This window comes from Microtus oregoni, unplaced genomic scaffold (assembly GCF_018167655.1).
Source record: "Microtus oregoni isolate MIOR12 unplaced genomic scaffold, Mior012 000077F_ref0000221, whole genome shotgun sequence".
Taxonomy (NCBI): Eukaryota; Metazoa; Chordata; class Mammalia; order Rodentia; family Cricetidae; genus Microtus; species Microtus oregoni.
Window position 1 is genome coordinate 4946307 of NW_024544029.1, and position 23159 is coordinate 4969465.

Here is a 23159-nt window from a genome sequence, read left to right on the forward strand (position 1 = left end):
GAGGTCAGAAGAGGGCATCAGGTCCCCAAGACTGGAGTTACAGATGGTTGTGAACTACCACATGGGTGCTGGGAATTGAACCCAGGTCCTCTGAAGAGCAGGCAGTGCTCTTAACTACTGAACAATCTCTCCAGCCAGTGATTTTTTTTTAAGGGAGGGTCTCACTATATAGAGCAAGCCAGTCTCACACTCTCACCACCACACCCAGAAAGACACAAGCCTCCACACGCTCTACAGCACGTGTGTCCCCTCCCGCCCTGCACACGCAAACACAAGCCTCCACATGCTCTATAGCACACACATAGAGAAACAGGATTCAAATTCTATTTTTGCACATTTTATCTAAATCATATCTTAGGTGGGAACACTTGAATGTTAACTGGATGCTCTAACTGTATAAACGAGTCTTGTTGACTGTGAGACATTTGGAGGTTTTCCTGTCAAGGAGAGTCTGTCTACAGCTGATTCTTTAACTCTGAGCCTGGAAGACTGAAGTCTTTTCTGTAGTATTCTGGAAGCTGACTGTGGGCGGCTCAGCACCCAGCAGTTTCCTTGAGGTCCTGGTTTTCAGTACAGTCTGTAAGCCCCTCTCCACACCCCCAGTCTTGGTCTGGGTGGGGAGTCTCAGCAGTATGCAGTGAGACAGTTTGTTTCTTAGACTTTCAAGCCTTCATTACTGTTAACTGCAATGCACCGTACTCAGACCAGCTAAGTCATTTAGATATCTCCCACACACTTTCCAGCTTCCACACCCATTCCTACAATCCCCTCTCCTGTTCTTATTTTTGTGAGTTTGTACTAAAAAGAAAAAAGAAAAAAAGTTCTCTAGGGTGGTTGTGTGCATGCACACGTGTCACAGCAGGTGAGTTGGTTCTCTCCTCCCATCTTTTTGTGAATTTTAGGCATCAAACTCAGGTTGCTAGGCTTGCATGGCAAGCACCTTTATCTGCTGAACCATCTCACTAGCCCAAGATTTTTATTTTATGTTTATGGGTGTTTTGCCGGGATCTGTATCTGCCTAGTATTGTGTTTATGCAGTTCCTGTGGCGGCCAGAAGAGGGCATCAGATCCCCTGGAACTGGAATTACAGACAAGGCAGTGTGAGGTGCCATAAGGGTGGTAGGAATTAAACCAGGTCCTCTAGAAGAGAAACCAGCGCTCTTAATGGCTGAGTTATCTCTGAGCCCCTTGTTTTGTTTTTCAGAGGACTGAAGGTGGATGTGGGCACTCCATCTACCATGTTAACTGAAGAGTTCCACTGTTTTTCAGACATGGAAGCCCAACTCACAGATACCAAGACATAGCTTTAGAGACCAGATGAAGATATACTACACCGAGTTAGACGCTATCATTTTAAGACAAAAGTCCACATATGTATTGAACTTGGATTTTCCAGTTTTAAAAATAATTTAAATCACTTTCCAAATTTAAAAACTCTACAAATTTATATAAAAATCCCAAATTCTCAAGTTTCTTTACAAAAATAGGTCTTCATTGAGCAGCTATAGACAGCTGCTGTCTCCTTTTAAGCGGGACACAAGATTTATAAGTTGTTACTTGTCATATTTAGTCTTCCTCATCTGCCTGGTCCACAGGAACAACTGAACTTCTGCTGCCTGTTTTGGACAATGGGTACTGATATCGTGTGTGGTATTCAGCTATGGAAAGTCATTTCGATAATGAAACATGCAATAACACCGATTTGTTTTTTGTTTTTCAAGACAGGGTGTGGTAGTTTGAATAAGAAAATCACATTTGAATGCCTAGGAAGTGGCGTTAGGAGATGTGGCCGTGTTGGAGGAAGTGTGTGGTGGGCTTTGGGGTTTTAAAACGCTAAGCGAGGTCCAGAGGTTCTCTCTCTCTCTCTCTGCTGTCTTTGGACTAGGATGTAGAACTCTCAGCCCCTTCTCCTGCACCATGTTTCCTATCATGATGACGATGAACTAAACCTCTAAACTGTAAGCCTGCCCCAATTAAATGTTTTCTTTTATATGTTTTCTTTGCAGCAATAGAAACCATAACTAAGACACAGGATCTCTCTGTGTAGTCCTTGCTTGTCTTAGAACTTGCTCTGTATACCAGGCTGGCCTTGAACTCACAGAGATCCACCTGCCTCTGCCTTCTCAGTGCTGGGATTAAAGGCATGAGCCACCACTGCCCAGCTCAGCTGATATATTTTTTTTTTTACTAGATAATGCCTATAATCCGCTGATTTTTTTTTTGTTTTGTTTTGTTTTGTTTTTCGAGACAGGGGTTTCTCTGTGGTTTTGGAGCCTGTCCTGGAACTAGCTCTTGTAGACCAGGCTGGTCTCGAACTCACACAGATCCGCCTGCCTCTGCCTCCCGAGTGCTAGGATTAAAGGCGTGCGCCACCACCGCCCGGCTTCAGCTGATTTTTTAAGCCAATAAAACAGAACAATTTAAATTTCTTGTCAAGAACTCAGAGAAGTCTTAATAATATGTCTTTGGATTTTGTTGGATGCTAGGTTTTTTTTGTTTTGTTTTGTTTTTTTGAGACAGGGTTTCTCTGTGAAGCCTTGGCTGTCCTGGAACTCACTTTGTAGACCAGGCTGGCCTTGAACTTACAGAGATCTGCCTGCCTCTGCCTCCTGAGTGCTGGGCTTCAGGGCGTGCACCACCACTGCCTGGTTGACCACCTTTTTAAAATTTTGTGTTTCTGTGCATCTGAGTCTATTATTTGAATCCTGTTTTTCCCATGTATATATGTGAGTGTACATGTATGTGCAGAGATTCAAGCTTGATACTGAGTGTGTTCCTTGATCAGTCACTCTCCTTCCACTTCATTTATTGAGCAGAATTTCACTAGTTTGGTCTGGGAAATCCATCTTTGACTCCTGAGTGCTGGGACTACAGGCCACGCCTGCTCAACATTTACCCAAGTTCTGGAAACTCAAACTCCACTTTCAAGGCAAGAGCTTTCCCAGTGAATTTTGTTTTAAACCAAGGTTACAAACATCTAAAGAAAGTGCAGGGCCCTGGGCGATGTCTCAGTGGTGTTGAGCTCTGAGCACTCACATGGTGACTCACAACCATCTGTAATCCCAGTTCTTGAGGATCCAACACCCTCTTCTGACCTCCACAGGCACCAGCACATACACAGATATACACGGAGGCAAAACACTCACACATGCAAAAAAGTTTTTTAGTATAAAAATACGGAGAAACCCTGTCTCGAAAAATCAAAAAAAAAAAAAAAAGGTGATCCAAGGGGCTGGCTCAGTGGTTAAGAGCATTGCGTGCTCTTCCAAAGGTCCTGAGTTCGATTCCCAGCAACCACATGGTGGCTCACAACCATCTGTAATGAGGTCTGGTGTCCTCTTCTAGCCTGCAGGCATATATGTAAACAGAATATTGTATCCATAATAAATAAATATTTAAAAAAAAAAAAAGGTGATCCAAGTTGCCCCCATGCCAAATACAGCAGTACAAGGAAACAAACAGAAACGGGCAACCAGAGGGAAAGCACAGGGAGCCTGTACACAGAACAGGAACCTTGACAGCAATGTAACACACACGAGTAAAAACATTTCATCGGGAAACCAGTAAAAGATACTTTTTTAGAACGGGAATTTAGGGGCTGGAGAGATGGCTCAGACGACACCGGCTGCTCTTCCAGAGGATCCAGGATCAATTCCCAGAACCTACATGGTGGTTCACAACTGCCTGTAACTCTCGTCTTAGAAGACCCAACACCCTCTTTTGGCCTCTCCAGGGACTAGGCACACATGTGGTACACAGACATAAAACTCACACACATAAATAAACAAATTATTATTAAATTTATAAAGGGGATTTTTCAGGTTGGGGTGGCTCACTTGTTAGAGGACTTCCTAGTACGCACAAAGCCCTAGGTTCAATTCCAGGCCCTGTGAATAATGGGCACCATTGTGCTTAGGGGCTGGAAGACAAGACAATGACTTAGGGCTACTGTCACTGTGATGACCCAAAGCAGCTTGGGCAAGAATGGGTTTATTTGGCTTACATACCCTGAATCACAGTTCACTGAGGGAAAGTGGGAGGGAGCCTGGAGCCAAGAGCTGAAGCAGAGGCCATGGAGGAGTACTGCTTACTGGCCTGCTAAACTAGCTTCCTAATACCACTCAGGATGCAGGGATGTACCACCCGGAATGAGTGGGCCCTCCCACATGAATCACTAATTAAATTCCCTACAGGCTGCCTACAGCCAGATCCTATGGAGGCATTTTCTCAATTGAGGTTTCTTCTCAGATGACTCTCGCTTGTGTCAAGTTGACATAAAACTAGACAGCACTGCTACAAATCAAATTTAACTTCAGCCTGGGCTTCCTAAGAAACCTGAAGGCTTGGTGTAGGAGGGCCGAGGTCTAAACAGTAAGACTCACAGGAACTGAAGACTGTCCACATAGGGGACATGATCGAGTACTGTCTGTGGGTGGAGTCTAGAGGAGGGTATCATTCTCTATTGCCCTCCACCTACTCCTTGGAGGCAAGGTCTCTCCTGAAGCTAGAGCTCATGTTTTCTCAGACAGAGAGCCAGGAAGCCCCAGGGATCCTTCTGTCTCAGACCCCTTGGAGTTTGGGCTATAGGATGTATGGAACACCTGGATGTTATAAAGTTGTGTTCTTTTTTTAAGATTTATTTATTTGTATACAGTGTTCTGCCTGCAGGCCAGAAGAGGGCACTAGATCTCATTACAGATGGTTGTGAGCCACCATGTGGTTGCTGGGAATTGAACTCAGGACCTCTGGAAGAGCAGCCAATGATCTTACCGTCTGAACCATCCCTCCAGCCACAGGAAGTGCTCTTAAAACACCAAACCATCTTCTCTCCAGCTCCATTATATAATCTCTTGAAATTAATACCCAGTCTCTATTTTAATCTTTTTGGGAAATGTGTCTAACACAATAAAGGTGAAATTCTTAGGAAAAATAAGAGTGCTCCCAGGCAAAATCCTTTCCCAGAAAGGTGGCAAATTGATTCCTTCATTCATTTGTGGTACTGGGGCTTGAACCTAAGGCCTCACACATGCTAGGCAAGTGATCTACCACTGAACGACACCCCTAGAAATCCTGCCCCTGTCCTTAGGAGACTCTAAAGCAGCGCTGACGTCAAGCTCAGGCCACAGCTTTCACATCTGCATTTTTCCTTAGCTGACTTCGTGGTAAACATACCTTGGAAGTGCTCATTCTCTGAAGCTGGAGAAATCTCCGAAGCGACCTGGAAGACAAGAAAAGCACAGTCACCTTAACTGAGACTCTGTCCTCTCTTAGCCTCCCATTAGAACAAGGCTAAAGTGGGAACAGCATCATGGATTTGAAGCCAGGTCAGCCTGGCTTATATAAGCAAAACCCCATCTCAAAAAGACAAAAACAAAAAACAAAAAACCTGCTGGTATGGCTAGGGATATAGATGAGTGAGTGGTAGAACATGTGTGAGGCCCTAGGCTCAATTCCCAGTATATTTTTAAGTACTTAGAAGAGGGTTGGTGAACTAATGATTCCCTTTAAAAAGGATTGCAAGGCTCTACAAGACATATCATTTCAGTTGAGTACGGTGGCACCCACCACTTAGGAGGGTGAGGGAAGGAGAATCAGGAGCTTGAGACAAGCCTTGGCTTTATAATAGATTTGAGGTCAGCCTGGGCTACATAAGACTCTGTCTCAACATTCCCCCAAAGAAGAGAGAAAGAAATACTATTGTGTCTAGTTTAGTTTTTCTAACAACCCTGAGGTAAACACTGTTATTAACAGTAGAAAAATGAAAATCAAGTGTCCGAAAGGAACCTCCTGCCCAAGCTCACACGGCTGTTAAAAGGTGAGGTAGGAACTCCAAAGCTTACGTTTTTTTGTTTGGTTGGTTTTGAGAAGGGTTTCTCTGTACATCCCTGGCTGTCCTGGAACTCACTCTGTAGACCAGGCTGGCTCTGAACTTACAGAGATCTCCCAAGTGCTGGAATTAAAGGAGTGGGCCACCACTGCCTGGTAAAGTTCATATTCTTTTTTTAAGATTGATTTATTATGTATACAGTGTTCTGCCTGCATGTTTCCTTGTAAGCCAGAAGAGGGCACCAGATCTCAATACAGATGGCTGTGAGTCACCACGTGGTTGCTGGGAATTGCACTCAGGATCTCTGGAAAAGCAGTCAGGGCTCTTAACCTCTGAGTCATCTCTCCAGCCCTCACATTCTTATAGACCACATTTTCTAATGAAATAATAAGTCTTTTTTTGTTGGTTGGTTGGTTGGTTGGTTATTTAAGGTAATGTTTCAATGTGTAGACTAACTAGGTGAGGTTAAACCTAATCCTCCTGCCTTAACCTTCCTAGTGCCAGGATTACAGGTGTATATTACAATGCAAAACAAAACATTAAGTCTAAAAACAGCTGTGGTAGAGCATGCTTGTAATATCAGCACTCAGGAGACAGAGATAGGGGGATCATAGCAAGCGTGAGACCAGCCTGATCTATGCAGTGAATCCCAGGTTAGCGAGGGCTACACAGTAAGAATCTGTCCCAAAAATCTCAAAACAAAACAAGAGTTAAGTCTAAAAATCCTGGGCTTGGCGTAGTAGTCCCAGCACTCAGGAAGTAGGCAGGTGGATCTCTGAGTTCAAGGTCAGCCTGGTCTATAGAGCGAGTTCCTGGACTATCAGAGCTATACAGAGAAACCTGGTCTCAAAATATAAAAATAAAAAATAATAAAGAAGAAGAAAAAAAAAACAAGAGAGAGAGATCTTACACAGAAGAGCATTCACAGAGCTCTTTTGAGTGGAACATTTAAAAACTGTATTGCTATCTAGGAACCCAAGAGGGATCATGAAAATGTTTATCTGCTGTCATCCATACTTTGGCTCCATCTGTTCTGGGTAATGTCCCCTACACAAAAAATTATTTCACTTTCACAGTTTATGAAGTGATATGAAGAGAAAAGCCCCGGGTGTAACAAACAGGGTGAAGTGGGCAAGACAACCCTAAATCTTCCTCCAGCACACTGAAGTGAGCAACTAATTCTCTCTTCTCTCTGGGCTTGATAAAGCCAGCAGCCTGGTCTAGCTTTTTTTTTTGGCAAGGCTCATTGCCAAACAACAGCCTTATTGCTTAAAACTGGAGAGGGTAGCCTTTAATCCCAGCACACGGGAGGCAGAGACAGGTGAATCTCTGTGAGTTCAAGGCCAGCCTGGTCTACGTAGGGAGTTCCAGGACAGGCTCCAAACTACAGAGAAACCCTGTCTTGAAAAACCAAAAACAACACAAAGAACAAAAACAGAACAAAACCCGGAGAGTGCTCTCCCACAATAAAGACGCACACGCCAGTCTGTGATCTATACAAAGGATGGCACCCACACCTCACAACACATCACACAGTGCTACAGTTATTCAGTGCACTATCTACAGAAACAGATTATAAATTCCCAGAAGCCTTCAACTACCTTGTACCTTGTATTTGACTCCCCTAGCATGAGGCACTATACATAATTTACAGATCACAGAAATTCTATGATGATGTAAGCAGGCGAACAGCTGGAGATACAGATACGGAAGAATCAGAAATGTTCTTCTTTTCTGTTGCTGTGGTAAATGCCCTGGTAAAAAGTAATTTGCAATTTAGGGGAGGAGGGGCTTATTTTAGCTGACAGTTCCAGGCTACAGCCCATCACTGTGGGGAGACCACAGCAGCAGGAACTTCAGGGAGCAGACTGCACCATGCCACAGTCAAGAGCAGAGAGAAATGAATGTATATTGTTGGGGAATATTATTTTAAGGTGAGTTGCTTTTGTGTATGCTACGTTTGTTTAACTCTGTGAAGCTGTGATTCTTTGCCTGTCTAAAACACCTGATGATCTAATCAAGAGCTGAATGGCCAATAGCGAGGCAGGAGCAAGGATAGGTGGAGTTGGCAGGCAGAGAGTATAAATAGAAGGAGAAATGAGCAAGAGGAGGAGCAAGAGAACAAGAAGAAGAGGACATCAGGAACCAGTTGCCCAGTTACAGAGCAAGCCACGGAGAAAGAAGAAAGCTATACAGAAACAGAGAAAGGTAAAAGCCCAGACGCAAAAGGTAGTCGGGATAATTTAAGAAAAGCTGGCTAGAAACAACACAAGCTAAAGCTGGGCATTTATAACTAAGAATAAACCTCTGTGATTTATTTGGGAGCTGGGTGATGGGCTCCTCAAAAAGTCAAAAGAGCAAAAGATCACACAACAACATACACTCTCCTTGGCTGCTTGCTGTGTTTTCTGTTCTCCACTCTTACACAGTCTAAGACCTTCTACCTAGAGACTGATGTACTCACACTGGCCTAGGTCTTCCCACATTAACTGAGACAATACTACACAGACACGTCCACATGCCAACCCAATGAGACAGACTGACCCCTCATTGAGACTCTCTTCCCAAGTAATTCTAGCTTGTATCAAGTTGACAGAGCTGGCCATCACAGACACAATTAAACAAGATTTTATCCTGCCTGTTTCTCCATGAGTGGGTAAATTATGTCTACTCCCCTCTTCTTTTATTTATTTTTTTTTAATATTTATTTATTTATTATGTATACAATATTCTGTCTGTATGCCTGAAGGCCAGAAGAGGGCGCCAGACCTCTTTACAGATGGTTGTGAGCCACCATGTGGTTGCTGGGAATTGAACTCAGGACCTTTGGAAGAGCAGGCAATGCTCTTAACCACTGAGCCATCTCTCCAGCCCCTCCCCTCTTCTTTTAATAAGATGGGACACAACTGTATTCCCAGGACTCAGCAGGTAGAGTTAGAAGGATTAGGAGTTCAAGACCAGCCTCAGCTACACAGCAAATTCAAGGTTAGCCTATGCTACATTAGACTCCTACTCAAAACAATAACAACAAAACACCCAAAACAAAATGTTTTAGGGAGTCAAGAATATATCACTTATGTAAGTATAAGGCATTACTACAGAAAAAGGCTAGGTCGGACACTAAGACAGAACCTGTGCTTCAGGGGTGCGCCACCCATGTAGGACAGAGTGTCTGTCCTTCACTCCTGTTCTTAGCCTGTGGCACTTCCCCCCCTTCTCTTTTCAGGGCAGTTCTGCTACCTTCCTGGTGTCTGGGACTGTAGTTCTTCTGTGATGCTAAGGGACTGTTAAGCAGCCTCAGCCTCTCCCCGTTCATTTTCACCACCCTCGCCTGGGCTTCCACTTCTCACTCGTGCACTGCCTTCGCTGGACGGTGCTGGAGTACGGAACCCACAGTCACTCGTGGGCAGGCACTAAGCTCCAGAAGCACAGCACCCTCTATACTAGTCTCCGCGCCCCACATCCATTGCCACCTCAATTACCTTTGGGCTGTGACCAAGTTCTCTAACCAAATCAGCTCATTTGGAGAGATTTTCATCGTTAGCCACGTAAAAATACTTTCCAAGGCTTGCAAGATGGTCCAGGGAGTAATCGAGCTTACTCAATAAGCCGGATGACCTGAGTGTGACCCCCAAGCTGCCACCGTGGTAGAAGGAGAAACCCAACTCCACAAAGCTGCTCTCTGCCTCCACATTCATCGCGTGCCACCCGTGCACCCCATCTTTCTTCCCTCTCTTACACACAATAAATACAATTCAAAACTTAAAACCTTACTTTCTAAGTGGCTCGGTCTACTCACAGAAAGCTGCTAAGGATACTCCCAAAAGCGCATTCTCTGCCCTGCTCATGAAGCTTCCACAAGCTCCCTTATTACAAAGTCAGAGCTGGGAGTGAGGCCCATGCTGAGGCAGAAGACTGGAGCTACCTACTGAGATCCTGTCTCAATAAACAAGTGTGTGTGAGTGTGTGTCCAGCCTAGCACAGCAAACTCTATTTTCAACTTGGTCTTGACTGACTTTTCTTTTTTTTTAAAAAAAAAATATTTATTTATTATGTATACAATATTCTGTCTGTGTATATGCCTGCAGGCCAGAAGAGGGCACCAGACCAGATGGTTGTGAGCCACCATGTGGTTGCTGGGAATTGAACTCAGGACCTTTGGAAGAGCAGGCAATGCTCTTAACCGCTGAGCCATCTCTCCAGCCCTTGACTGACTTTTCTTACACCAAGACCAAAACCCAAAGTCTCAACAAAATCAAGAGTGGGCCCACACTCTTCCACAACCTGTAATGTGCTCCTGGGCTCAATGTAATTTTTCCTTCCTTTTATGCTCTCAGCTTTTTATATTTTGTTTTGTTTTTTGAGACAGGGTTTCTCTATGTTTAGCCCTGGCTGTCCTAGAACTCACTCTGTAGACCAGGCTGGCCCTGAACCCACAAGAGATACAACTGCAAAGGCGTGCACCACCAAGCCTGGCACTAGTGTCTACCTTCACTAATATCTCTCTTGCTCTCTCTCAAATGGAATATATATATATCTCATAAGAGTTAAATTTGGAAATATACATAAAAATGGTTTTTAGAGGCTGGAGAGATGGCTCAGTGGTTAAGAGCACTAACTGCTTTTTCAGAGGATCTGGGTTATATTCTTAGCGCCCACAGGGCAGCTCACAACTGTCTCTAACTCCAGTTCCAGGGGACCTGACACCCACGACAAACACCAATGCACAGAAAACAGAAATAAATAAATTTTTAAAATTTAAAAGCTATAGTTATTAAGTTTTAAAACATTATAGTATAATATTTTATAACAAGTAAAAAATAACAGTATTGTTTTAAATTTAATGTAATTAGCCTACTTTTGCTTAAAATGCCCTCTCTGTAGAAAACGAAACCCTAGCATGGATGACCAATTGCAGACTACTTTTCCCATTGTATCTGTTTTCTTTGTTAAGTTAAAGTACACAGACAAAGGTGTGGCGCAAAAACTACTCTGACCAAGTATCTGACTCAAAGAAGAGGAGAAAAAGAAGCAGAGTGAACTTGTAGGTGTGACCTGTCTACACAGCGGGGATGACAAAACCCAAGATGCCCACAGGGAATACACGGTTAAAAACTATGGCTTTCGGAATACCGGAGAAAGGCTCCAAAGAATGAGGGAGGCCAAACAAGTAGCAGCATCTGTAAGAGATGACAGGGACCTGCCTCCATTGGTCAACGCTGCTTATCAAAAACAAGCTATGTCAACACGCACGCATAGCGTCACTGATCAGGACACGACCTAAACTTGTCCAAGGGACACAGTGGCCTCTTGGATTCCTTCCTTCACAGAAACTTCAATTCTTGAACTTATTAAAGGAATGTAGCCTTGCTGGATACAGTACAGTCTTTTAGATGTCCGTGCCAAAAATTGCAGTAAACAGTTGCACAAAACGGGGTCCCGGAGCTCCCTGCAATCGGGGCTCACAACCCCGCTCTCATGCAAACTTCTGAAAAAGCTTGAGGCCAAGACTACCGGCGCTCGTGGCTCCAAGCTCACAGCCCGCTCTCCCAGGGAACTGCGGACCCCAGGACGGCACGGGCGTGGCCGAGTAGAGGCGCCCACCGAGGCAGAGGGGAGTCGGGGACTCCGGCACCAAGCCCTGTTCGGCCTACCCGGCTCCACAGCGCCCCCCGCCGCCCTCCCGCGCCACTCACCGACTCCATCGCAATCGCCCGCCAGTTCCTCAGCTTAGAAAACTCCCTTGCAGCAGACCCCGCCCCATATCCGGTGCCTCACGCCACTTCCGCCTACGTCACGACACCTCAGCCCCGGGGCGGAAGGCGGGGAACCCACCCTTCCGGCAGTGACTGAGCCTGGCTTGGGTAACCTCCCTTCCCCAGGTCCTCTAGGACCTTTAGAGCTGGCTGACGGCGAGGGTCATGGGACGGAGGCGCTTGTATTTAAAATGTTCTTTTTTTATTTGTTGTTTAAAAACAAACTTTGAAGAAGCAAAATCCAAAACTTGCCCTTTGCCTCTCGCAACATAAATTATGTACAGTTCAGAATGATCGCTGATACAAAACATGCCAAGGACAGGGGCGCTGGGGGTGGAGGAAGAGAGAGCGCTTTAAAAAAGGGAGCCATTTCATTCGTTGTTACGAAGGACCAACCTTGCTGTACAGGATACACACAACACAAAATAAAGTTCTTCACGGGTTTCACACTTGTCAGCGATTTATTTTTTAAAAAGGGGGAGGGTCCTGGAGGTGAGGGTAGAAGGTAAAGGGGGAAACTGAAAATTGAGTATGTGCAAGTGTAAACCAACCCAAAATACAAACACGGGGGTGGGATTCTGATGCGATTATACAGGCGGGGTACTTAAAAAAAAAACACAAAACAAAACAAAAAAAAAAACAACAACCAAAATTCCAACCTTGTAGCGTGGGTCTGAGTTATAGTTTATATAAAAATTAAAAACTGTATAAGGTTTCTTCACTAAATTCTACAGGACTATCGGATACCTAGCATATGCTTACAAAGTCTGCCCCTTCTCCTTCCGCAGTTCTAGGGCCCAAGCCCCAACCAGAGCCTGACTCACAGGAGACAGTCTCCCCCACCTAGTGCTTAGACCTTTCAGAGCTGTGGCTTTGGGGACAGCAGCCCAGACTTCCCACTGTCTGATGTAATTACAATGGTTTCTGTGGGAGTATGTGGGGGGAGTTGTTATTCTCTTAAACATTGCAGCTTGAAACAGTTGAAAAAAAAAAAAAGCCAGAAAAAAAATCTCCCTACCCCCATCGATCCACAATCCCCCAAATTTAAAACAAAACAAAACCCTAAAAATCACAACAGCAACCGTGCTACCCACTCCAGCAGGCCTGCCCATTTGCCACCATCAAGCCCGTCTCTACAATCCAGATATCTGATTCTTGAAAATATTAATTACAAAATGCCCTTTGCCCACAGCCCCCAGGAGAGAACTGCATATAAGCTTCGTTTTCATCCCCATGGTTCCTACCAGAGAGGGGTCTGAGGCCTCACACACCCTCTACCCTACCACCACCCCCAGGAAGAGGTTCAACTGCAGCACAAGCTTGGGCAGAAAGAGGAAGGAAAAAGGAAGATAAGGGAACCCAGCACCCTCTGGCTCCCCCTGGGGCCAGCTTACTTTTGTGCGTTATAACATAGTCCAACTATACAACTGGGGTGAGGATCACCCAGCTTCTCTCTATACCCCCACCTTACAGCAGTCACAGCCAGGGGGTGGGAAAAGGGGGGTGAGGAAAGGGCGGTAGGTTGGGTAGTGGAGGGGGCCCCCCCACAAGGGGAGCTCCATATGTCCGCCCCACACCCCCCTACCATTTATAAACTGGTTTTGTAAAAAGAAAATAGATATATTTATATAGAATATATAAAGCACAAAAATTAGTAGTTTTACATTTGCTCTCCCCAGGGGTTGGGGGAGAGGGGAGGGTTCTCACCTCCAGCCGGCTCCCCCATGCCCCACAAGACTATGTACAACCCCATGTATAAATAGATAAATACCCCCCACCCTCCCCGCGCTGACACTAAGCTCCCCACCCCCACATCACCACCCATTCCCACCAGACCAGCAGCAGTTTGGTGACTGAGGGAAAGTGAGAGCTCTGGGCCACACCCTGCCTCACTGGGTATGGGCATGCCACACGGGATAGCCCTCACCCTACCCCCACACCCCATCCAGGGGCTGGAGGGCAAAAGGGCTCAGGATGAGGCTGAGAAAACAGGAGAGAGAGAGTTCCTGGTCCTAGGTTTAGCACACCCTTCCTGCCTCCATGTCCAGATGGAGAAGGAAGTTCTAGAGCAACTAGGGACCAGTCATCCCCAATCTTCATCACCATTTACCTCAACCACCATCCCATGCCCATAATTAAAAACAAAGATGGATTTTTGTTGTTGTTATTGTTGGTTGTTTTCCTCCTCCTACCCCCCCTTCCACCCACTAGAAGAGGGCAGTGAGGTGGGGGAGAGAGTTGGGGCAGTAGGGGGCTTGGAGAGGGTCTCACATTTCAAAACAGCAAAAAATCCAACACTTAAATGAGGTAGGTGTGGGTGCGGGGTCTCCTTGCCCGGCTTGCCCAGCTTGCCCTCGTGGGCACCTGGATGCCTCTTTCCCATCATGTTGCATTTGTCAGAGTGGAAAACAAGGAAACACAACCCATAGAGAGACAGAAACACAGAGGAAAAGAGGGAGACAGAGACAGATAGAGAGGAAGGGGATGGGGGTGAGGGTAGGGGCAGGACCCGGCAGGCAGGGCCAGGTGTGGGACCCGGCCTTTGGGATTGTCAAGCTTTAGTCAAGTCTCTTTGCAGCCTTGAGTTGGGCCAGAGAGGTCGGCAGAGGCAGCAGGGCTGAGACCCGGCTACACATCCTCCTCCCTCTCTGCTGCCTCCCAGACACTTCTGGGTAGTTCCCGGCCCATATCCCCCTCAAACCTGAGATGCCCAGTGGCTGCTTCTGTCTGTCCCCTCCTGGAGCTGGGGGCAGAGATGCCAGCCTAAGGGCTGGTGGCAGGGAAGAAGGTTGTCCCTGGTACCCAGGGTAGGCTTGGCCTAGGGCCCTCTGCCCCAGCCTCCTGCTCCAGGGGCTCCGGTCGGCCGGCAGCCCCAGCCCTGGGTCCTAGCTCTGGCTGCTACCGCTCTGACCCCTCATTCCTTTCAGGGAAGAGGCGGGTGGTGGGGGGGGTTCCCCTGCCTGGTAGCCTCAAAGCTTCTTAGTTCATCCATTTCCGACAGTTCCAGGCTCCACAGTGACAGGGGATCTTGTGCTGATCGTCCTCAAAATCAAACTGATAGTCATAGGTCAGCTGGGAAGAAAAGACACACAGAATCAAGGTGAGGAGGGGGTAAAGGACCAAGATGCTATCTGAGGGCAGTAGCCTTGAACTCCAACTCTTAGGCAGTGGCAGAGGAGAAGAGGGACTGCTTTGTCACCCACTCAGGAAGCTTTGTCTCACCTCCTCTCCTTTGGGGATTCGCCGGCTGGAGATGATGATGATTTTGTCCTCCTTGTCAAATGTCACAACTTCTGCTACACAGTTAGGGGCACAGGAGTGGTTAATGTACCTAGACGGCAAGATGGAGTCAGTGTCAGCGAGGCCGGGCAACCAGAAACACCCAGGAAGTGGCCACTAGAAGACACAGAAGCTGGAAGCGCTCACCTGGCAGGGCCTCCAGTCAATGTAGCATCAATCACGTGTTCATTGTTTATCCGGAACATGTAGATGCCTCGATTCTAGACAGGCAGAAGTTGTGGAAGGAATAAGAACTTTAGGAAATTCCTCCTGCCTTCTCCCTCCCTGCAGGTTTCCAACTACGTCCTGGATCCCAACCTGCCCCATGCTCCTTGGCAGAGGGTGGACTCCACCATTCCGCTCCCCAGCCACCCTGCAGTACCTGCTCCTTCCCGGCCACCCTGCAGTACCTGCTCCTCATAGATTTTCTCCCGCCGATTGGCCACCTCGTTGCGAATGATGGTACCAATGTACTCGATGACCATTGTGTGCTTTTCTAGGTCCTTGGCTGCATAGAGCCCTAGGCCCTGGATACGGGAGCGAGCCAGATAAACATTGTTCTTCCACTCAGTGCGCAGGCGCCGGTATTGAGATGACTTGGAGTGCACAAACTGCTTGCTGTATGGGGTGTTGGTCTCGCCTGTGAAGGTGCTCTGATATGCCTTAGACATGCTGGTGCTGTTCAAGGTATGGGGCCTGGGAGGTGATACAGTCCATGACAAGACAGACCAAGCATAAACTGCCCGCCACCTCCCTAGGATATGTGCTATCAGCAAGTACTACGAGTGCTTGCTGCCTTGGGAATGGAGTGGAAGGACCTGGGTGTCAGCTTGAAAGAGGCAGTAACTAGCCACTGGGATCCTTCCGGACACCCTGGGTAGCAGATTGCCCACGGTAGGGAGTAGGTATAGAAAGGGAAGAGGCACAATTCCCCTACACTGAGCCTGCTCTCTCACTTCACACTTCCTACCACCCCCTGGCCAAACCATAATCAAGGCCATACTCTTGGAGGTCATCCCCAAGTACCCCAGGCCCAGAATTTAAGCTCATGGTTTGTTCAGTCATCTGAGTCCTATTTCCTGCATATGCTGTACACCCTGAAAACGGGGGCCACCTGTACTACAGTGGCTGTCTGGTTTTTAAATGGCTATGAAGTCACAGCCTGATGGTATCCTTGCCTTTCTTCAGACTGTCCTGCTCGGCAGCACAGCTCTGGCTGGGCTCTGTGCAGATGGCTCAGTGCAGGGGAAGGACTGCTGCCTGGTGGTAGCTTCCACCCTCCGGCACCAGCCCAAGTCTTGCCCGGAGCAGTGGTTTTCAAACACCTGTGGTGCTTTTCTGTTTTATTTAACAGAATTTCTTCAGCAAAATGTTGACTGCAACACCAATCCATAGGTGAAATTGGAATTCCTCTGGCTAATGCAATCCGAGGAAGGTGAAGTTACACACAGAAAGGCAAGTCTGCCCCTGGCTTCTGTGTTCTGGGGATTTGGATCTGGACACATGGACTTAAAGAGTTTGAAAACCACTGCGGGAGAGCATCAAGGACTAGGGCTAACTAGGGTAGAATGTTCAACGTTCTATGACAGCCTTCGAGCCACCAACGGCCTTCATGGAAAGACCTGATACCAGCCATGGTTTCTGCCTCCCTCTACCCAAGGACCATGGTTGGGCTCCTGTGGTACACAGAAAGACCAGAAACCCACAAGTTAAAAGAGAAGGGTCTAGTCCCAGCTGTGTGACCTTTATCTAGTCACGCAGTCTTTCTGGGCCTCAGTTTTCTCAGCTATAAAATGGGGATCATACCACCTGCCCTACCTACCTCATAAGGTTGTTGTGAGGATCAAATGAGATAATGGATGTGAAAACGCTTTGAAAAAAAAAGTATAAAGTGCTATACAAATGTATGGTCGTATTACTTTTCTATAATACTTCTAATTATTTCTAAACCAACTCAGCTTTGGAGAGGGATGGTGACCCTAGCACTCATGGGGTGTCTGAGGTTTGGGAGTATCACCGGCCCCTCTGGAAACAAGACCAAAGAAGGAAGAAGTGACCAGCTCCCATGCATATCTCGCCATTGTCTAACAAGAACCTCCCCAGCAGCCATTCCCAGGGTACCCGGAGCACTCTGTCCTGCATCCCTGGCCAACCCAGGACACCTGAACTGGCGAGGAAGAGGAAAGGGACACCCCAGTGCCATCTGTGTACCTCTACCCAGGTCTATGGGTGACTGATCTGCACCTCAAACCCCCACAATGTGGCCAGACAGTCCTGCCCACACCCACAGCTACAGCCCACAGCCCCGGTTGCACAAGCTCACCGTTTGTAGTGTGTGAGGATTTTAGGTTCTGATCTGGCACAGCCGGTGGGGTTGATCATAAGTGGCAGTTCCATCAGGGGGTGGCGCCCATAGCGGAATAAATAGTTCTGACAGTTCTCCACCCCAGGTAGCTGTGGGCACAGAAAGCTGTCTTAGCCTCTGAGGCAGAACCAGGATTCCCAGTGCCCACCTCGCTGCTGCTCCTCTCCGCTTGCTTACCGATTCAGCTATGCGGAGCACAGCATGCACGGTCAGCCCAAAGAGCTCTTCGCCTTTCAGGTACTCAGGGAAGAGCCTCAGCATGTCGGCTTCTTTCCTCATGGTGGCCACAGGTTCAATGATGCGATTCCATACAGCTAGGAGTGAGACAGACAGCACTCTAGAGTAACGTTTGCTTACTAATCTCCAACCCCACCCCATTCCTGAGCACTACTTTCCAACATGTGACTGTCACCTCCCTGTGACTCTTCAGGACCCACTCCTGGTCTCCTAGTCCCAGAAGCTTCAATTCTGGAGAGGAATGATAAGCATAGATCCCAGAGACCCAGCAGAAGTCACAGCTCCTACTGAATGAACATACACGCTTTGGAGTTGGGAAAATTATGTTTAAGTTTGAGTAATGGCTATGGGACTTAAGCTAAATACCCAGGTCTCCTCACTGTATGTCTACATTACATAATAATGACAATGCTCACCTTCTAGGGTTACATGGACAACACAACCTATATGATTACCCTACTCGTGCATAGTACATGCTCAATAAAACATACTTCCTGCTGCTTTATCATCAACACAGAAACAAAGAAAAAACAGAATAGCCTAAGCAGTTCAGATCAATGGCTGCTCTTCCAGAGGAACCAGGTTTGGCTCCCAGCACCCATAGGCCTACTCACAACCGTTTTTAACTCTAGTCTTGGAGAATCCAACACACTCTCTTCTGGCCTCCATGGGCCCTAAATGCGCGAGACACACAGACATACATGCAAGCAAATCACCCATACACACAAAAATTAAAATAGAAAAAAAAATTTTATGTGTGGTAGGGTGGGGTTATACCTCAATGGTAGAAGTTTGCCTACCATGTCCAGTCCTGGGTTCTATCCCCAGTACCACAGAAACAAAACTCTAAAAAAGATTTTACATACGGACAAAAAGAGGGAATTTAGAACTGTGTGTAACAGATAGCAGGATCTCAAAACATCACCATTCAACTGGGTGGTGGCAGTACAGGCCTCTAATCTCAGCATTTAGGAGACACAGACAGTTGGGCCTTTGAGTTCAAGGACAGCCTGGTCTGCAAGCAGAGTTTCAGGATAGTCAGGGCTACAGAGAGAAACACTGTCTCAAAAAAAAAAAACAAAACAAAACAAAAAAAAAAACCCACATAAAAACTTCATCATTTAATCTGCCAAGGTTAGGGGGAAAAGCTAAACATGAAACTTGTTTCTTTCTTTTGAGAAAAGGTCTCCTGTAGCCCAGGCTAGCTTCCAGTTCACTACATAGCAAAGGATGTGCCCTTGAACTCAGGAACTTCCTACCTTAATCTTCCAAGTATTGTTATTATAGGGGTGAGGCACCACGGAAGTATTTTCAATTGCAAAGGTATTTAAAGTGTTTGAGTACAGTTGAACCCCATTATTTTCAGGTTTTCAAGACATCATGCCATGTGAGGTAGGTGCAGGGCACTACATAAAAGCCGTGCAGCTTCTTGACTCTGTAAACTGACTTCTGAGAAAAACCTGCCCAATCCCATTTCACGCTCACCTTGGGGAGAGGCATCAGTGAAGACCAGGTCCTCTAAACCCTGCTCAATGACTTTGATCACAAACTCAGGCCGTCCATTATTCTCATTGATGGAGCAGCGGTAGCAGCAGCGGCGATTGTTGGTACGAAGACTCCAGTAGATGCGAGTGGCCTCATAGCCCACAGGATAGAGGGCAGTGGCACTGTGGAAGTCAGCCATTTGGTGTGGGAGCAGCTGTCCAATGGCATGGAACACAAGACCTCCTACACGGAACATATGTAGTCGTTCTCCCCGCTGGATGATGCTGGCGATCTGCTTCACCTCATCTCGTTCAATGTAGACCCTCCGGAAGACAGCAAAGGAGCTCAATTCCTGCTCACAAGGCCCCTTGATCTTGTGCATCGGACACAGCATGGTCTTGTCCTTGAAGAACATGCACTTAGCACGGATGGCACAGGCAAAATGGTAGACACTGGGGCAACGCATGCGGTTGCAGCTGCTAGTGGCACCAGTTCGCTGGCACAAGGAGCACTTGGTTAGCAATCCTCGGTGCAGGGCAACCTCCACATTCATCAGCGCCCCACCCTGGGTTTCATACACCTCCGTGGACCACAAGGCACAGTTGAGGTGTACCCAGAGGTCCAGGTCAAGGTTGAGCAGGCGGGCAGGCCCATCGGTGGCACCATCTCCCTCTTCATGACAGAAGCAGCAACGCCGCATGTCTCGAGGCACCTTGTTTGGTCTCAAGGCTGTACCAAGCTGTTCCATAAACTCTGCCACCTCCCGTTCGTCCTCTTGTCGCCCACTGCCCTTCTGGATGGTCAGCAGTAGTCGCAGCCGCTTCCAGCGTACCCCCTTCCACTTTTTGAGGCGAGGGGGACGGGAATCTTCGCTCTCTTCAGGGGGCCGGGCTCGAGGTTTGGGCCGGGCAGATTCAGGGGATGAAGCCAGTGGTAGAGGTGAAGGGATTGGGGGCTCAACAGAGGGTTCAGCCTGAAGTTCAACCAGGGGCTCAGCAGGGGGGCTGGCAGGAGAAGGTGCCAAAGGGGACGGAGGTGGGGAAGGTTCCTCGGGAGGAGGGGCGGAGAGCTGCCTCACGTCCAGGTTGGAGACATTGTAGGTGTAGCTGTGCTGGGTGGACGGCTCTGGGGCAGGACTCTCCTACAGGAGGGCACCATGGGTGATTAGTGCCAGTTCTTCAGCTAACTAACCACTCCCTCCTCTCAACCAGACTCCAACCCCTCAAAAGCAATTGTTTCTTTGCCCTGGGAGAACCTTCTTCTTAAAACTGACCCTTCTCCAAGACCTACCTGTTTCAGGAGGCTCAAGATGTCTAACTGGCTCTTGAGGGTGTAGCCAGGCAACACTGCATCAAACTGCCTTAGCCAATCAGGTCCAGCGTCCGGGCCCTTGCCACTCAAACCTTTTTCTTTCCCACCTATGGAAAGAAAAGGGTCAGTCTTTCACCAGAACTCTCTTCTGATCCGAAAGTGGTCTGCTCTACTCACCAGGACCCTCGGCTTCCACCTTCTTAGGCTCAAGGCCTGCCCGGGCAGGGCTGTCTGGGAACAGCACCTCGTAGGAGTTGGGTATCTTCATGCTTAGTAACTCTGCCACTGCTACCATCACACCATTCAGATTCTGTTGGGCAGAAGAAAGGATGGGAGAAAACAGCAGCATCTGCAGTGAGCCCTACTAGGGAAAGGCAAGGACACAAACCAGTGCCCCCTGGTCCATGCGAGCTCTCCTCACACACCTTCTCTTAAACCATGCCAGGTACACACAGGAGTTCCACAGAGGGCATGGACGACACTGCAGATTGTTTGCAAAGAAACCTGTACTGCTATTTTGACTGTTTCCCAACTTTGACCATAGAAGCCTGTAGCAGGGAACTACCAGATGTGACTGAAGGAGAGCGGTCACCTGACACTCTGTTGGTCAGTTATCTCTATCCTATGAGACCCTACTTCCCCTGCTCCTCCAAAGGCCCTAGGTCAGTCTTTCAAACAAAGCAGGTACTTAGGACAAATATTTGGACAGTTCAAAAAAAATTTTTTCCAGTCCAGACAAGTTCCAAAGACTGTCTTCTGACCCAAGTTCTCCTTGGCCTCAGGATCCCCCCACCCCTAGGACACACCTTGGCAGCAGCAGCAGAGACTGTCAGCATGACGGACACCTCACTTCCTTTGCCTTTTTCCCAAGCTGTAGCAGGCAGCTTTCCAGGGACCTCCAGGTCAAGGGTCCCGTAAGGTTTTGTATCTGGGAAGACTGGATGAGAGAGAGAAAAAAAAAAAGAGAACCCTATGCAGATTCAGTCCCTGACTTCTGACAACCCAGCCACCATGAGCCTGCCCATGCCAGGAGCTGCACATACCAGGGATGCTGGCACGGGGAATGATGGGGATGACAGGGGAGAGAGCCCGAGTGTCCTGCTCCCACCGGCCAGAGCCCAGCTGTGGAAAACGTGGAGCTTCCTCCCCAAGAATGCTCTCAGGGGATGAAGCCGGCACGATGCTATCAGGAGAATCACTGTCCTCATCACTCTCCATCCTGAAGGCCAAATGCAAACAGGTGTTGGTTAAGGCCCATGGATTCTCCCTCTCAAAGGCAGAGATCAGGCATAGCCATAACTGAATCCTTAGACCCCAGCTAAGAAGATACAAGACTACCTGTCCTCTACCCCATTCCCACCTGACATCCTCAGTCTGATTGTGAGGGGGTGTAGGCAGAGCAGCCAGCAGGTCTAAACTCTTCACCTCTGCAGCATCTGAGGGGTGCAGAGGGAAGAAAAGTCAAGGTGAGTGGAGAGCCGGTGATGCTGTCCCAGCATTCCAGGTCTACTAGTTATAGTCATCAACTTTCTACTCAACTAACAGCATGTGGCCAGCCGGAGAACGATGCAGACATTGAAACTTTCTTGTGTACCATACTGATTTAAAGACAGGCTCTCATTTACATAGTAGCACAGGCTAGCTGACTTCAAACTCTTAAGCCCTGTTGTTTTTCTTCTCAGTGTTGGCTGGGATTATATGTTACCATTAATACTATTTAAATCCTTTAACAACCGTTCGGAGAAATTTTCAGTATCCAAGTTATAGGGAAGAAATCAAGGTTCACAAAAATCAGGTTACTTATCTAAGTAACACAGCTAAATACACTCGTGTGCTGGAGTTCAAACGTAGGTCAGACTGTGGCTCCACATCCATGAATGCTGGACTGCTTCGTCTCAGAAAACTTCAGATTCACTGTTACCTACTGTTGCCTTTGCAACAGGCTCTAGAAGCCCATATTGTCCTGAACCAAACAACCATGAATGGGCCCTTCCCACCAAATGTCTGTTGCCTAAGTGCACGAGGCAGTATGCAACATACTCATTTCTGATACTGAGCGGCAGGATAACATTCATCCACCGAATCCCATTGGTAAAAGGAGGCCAACTTCTCACTTACCCCTCAATGTTCCTTCAGTATCCTGGGCAGAGGCTGCATCCTTGGGGTGCTCCCCCAGCTCGTCAGAGGGAGTAACACCATTCACCATCTTCTGCTGCACCGATGGGGGTGGGGTGGGGGGCAGCGACGAGGGTGGTGTCGGCGGGTTACTCAGGTTATTCTGGGGGGTGGGGTGGGTGTTGTGTGCAAGATGGCATAGGGAGACTGGTATAATCTCCTGGCCCCTCATTACATCAGCATTTTCCTCCAGTCTTCCATCCCTACCTCCAACCCCAGGAATTTTATTATTCCCAAAAAGTATTGCGATGTTTCTGACCTTGGTGAGCAGCTGAGAATAGTAGTCAGGGCCGGTGTGTAGAGCCCCACTTCCAAAGGCCCCCCTAAGTTGACTCTGCCCACTGATTAGGCAGCCACTGCCAAAGGGAGCAAAGAGGCTAAAATTGGCGGTGATGGTAGGCTCCGTCAGGGGCAGCTGGGACAGTTCCTAGGAGGGGCAAGATGACAAAGTCAGAAAACTGCAGCACTCATAGTTAGACCTTCAGGTATCAGGAGACAGGCATCCACCCCCATCCCGAGATGGAACAACTGGACAGGCTCCTCGGGGAATCACCTGTTTTAGCTGTTTCAGTAAGGCCTCATTGGCCCTGACCCCATCTTCTTTCCGCAGCTTCTTTCGGGAGCTCACCAACCTGTCGCTTGTCTTCTGTACCCGCTTAGGCTTCGCTGTCAAAGGCTTTCTTGTGGCTGCATCCTAAACCAGAGAAGTCTGTGAAGGGTGTTG

At 47.7% G+C, this 23159-nt stretch overlaps 2 protein-coding genes across 11 annotated transcripts in view; both read right to left on the reverse strand.

The window, feature by feature from the left end:
• Prkag1 (protein kinase AMP-activated non-catalytic subunit gamma 1) overlaps nucleotides 1-11591 on the reverse strand; it is an 18924-nt gene extending 7333 nt beyond the window's left edge. The window contains exons 1-2 of the mRNA XM_041642553.1: nucleotides 11524-11591; nucleotides 5173-5218 (exon numbers count right to left, since the gene is read on the reverse strand). Coding sequence (XP_041498487.1) covers nucleotides 5173-5218; nucleotides 11524-11532 — 55 coding nt within the window. The 5' untranslated portion in view covers nucleotides 11533-11591. The remainder of the gene's footprint in view (nucleotides 1-5172; nucleotides 5219-11523) is intronic.
• Nucleotides 11592-12025: 434 nt separating this feature from the next.
• Kmt2d (lysine methyltransferase 2D) overlaps nucleotides 12026-23159 on the reverse strand; it is a 38052-nt gene continuing 26918 nt past the window's right edge. For all 10 annotated transcript variants that reach the window (XM_041642591.1, XM_041642589.1, XM_041642586.1 and 7 more), the window contains 15 exons: nucleotides 22989-23129; nucleotides 22695-22862; nucleotides 22379-22538; nucleotides 21621-21696; nucleotides 21304-21479; nucleotides 21067-21197; nucleotides 20438-20570; nucleotides 20240-20367; nucleotides 18950-20090; nucleotides 17405-17541; nucleotides 17186-17316; nucleotides 15273-15558; nucleotides 15010-15083; nucleotides 14806-14914; nucleotides 12026-14655 (listed from right to left, as the gene is read on the reverse strand). In XM_041642591.1, coding sequence (XP_041498525.1) covers nucleotides 14563-14655; nucleotides 14806-14914; nucleotides 15010-15083; nucleotides 15273-15558; nucleotides 17186-17316; nucleotides 17405-17541; nucleotides 18950-20090; nucleotides 20240-20367; nucleotides 20438-20570; nucleotides 21067-21197; nucleotides 21304-21479; nucleotides 21621-21696; nucleotides 22379-22538; nucleotides 22695-22862; nucleotides 22989-23129 — 3084 coding nt within the window. In that variant the 3' untranslated portion in view covers nucleotides 12026-14562. The remainder of the gene's footprint in view (nucleotides 14656-14805; nucleotides 14915-15009; nucleotides 15084-15272; nucleotides 15559-17185; nucleotides 17317-17404; nucleotides 17542-18949; nucleotides 20091-20239; nucleotides 20368-20437; nucleotides 20571-21066; nucleotides 21198-21303; nucleotides 21480-21620; nucleotides 21697-22378; nucleotides 22539-22694; nucleotides 22863-22988; nucleotides 23130-23159) is intronic.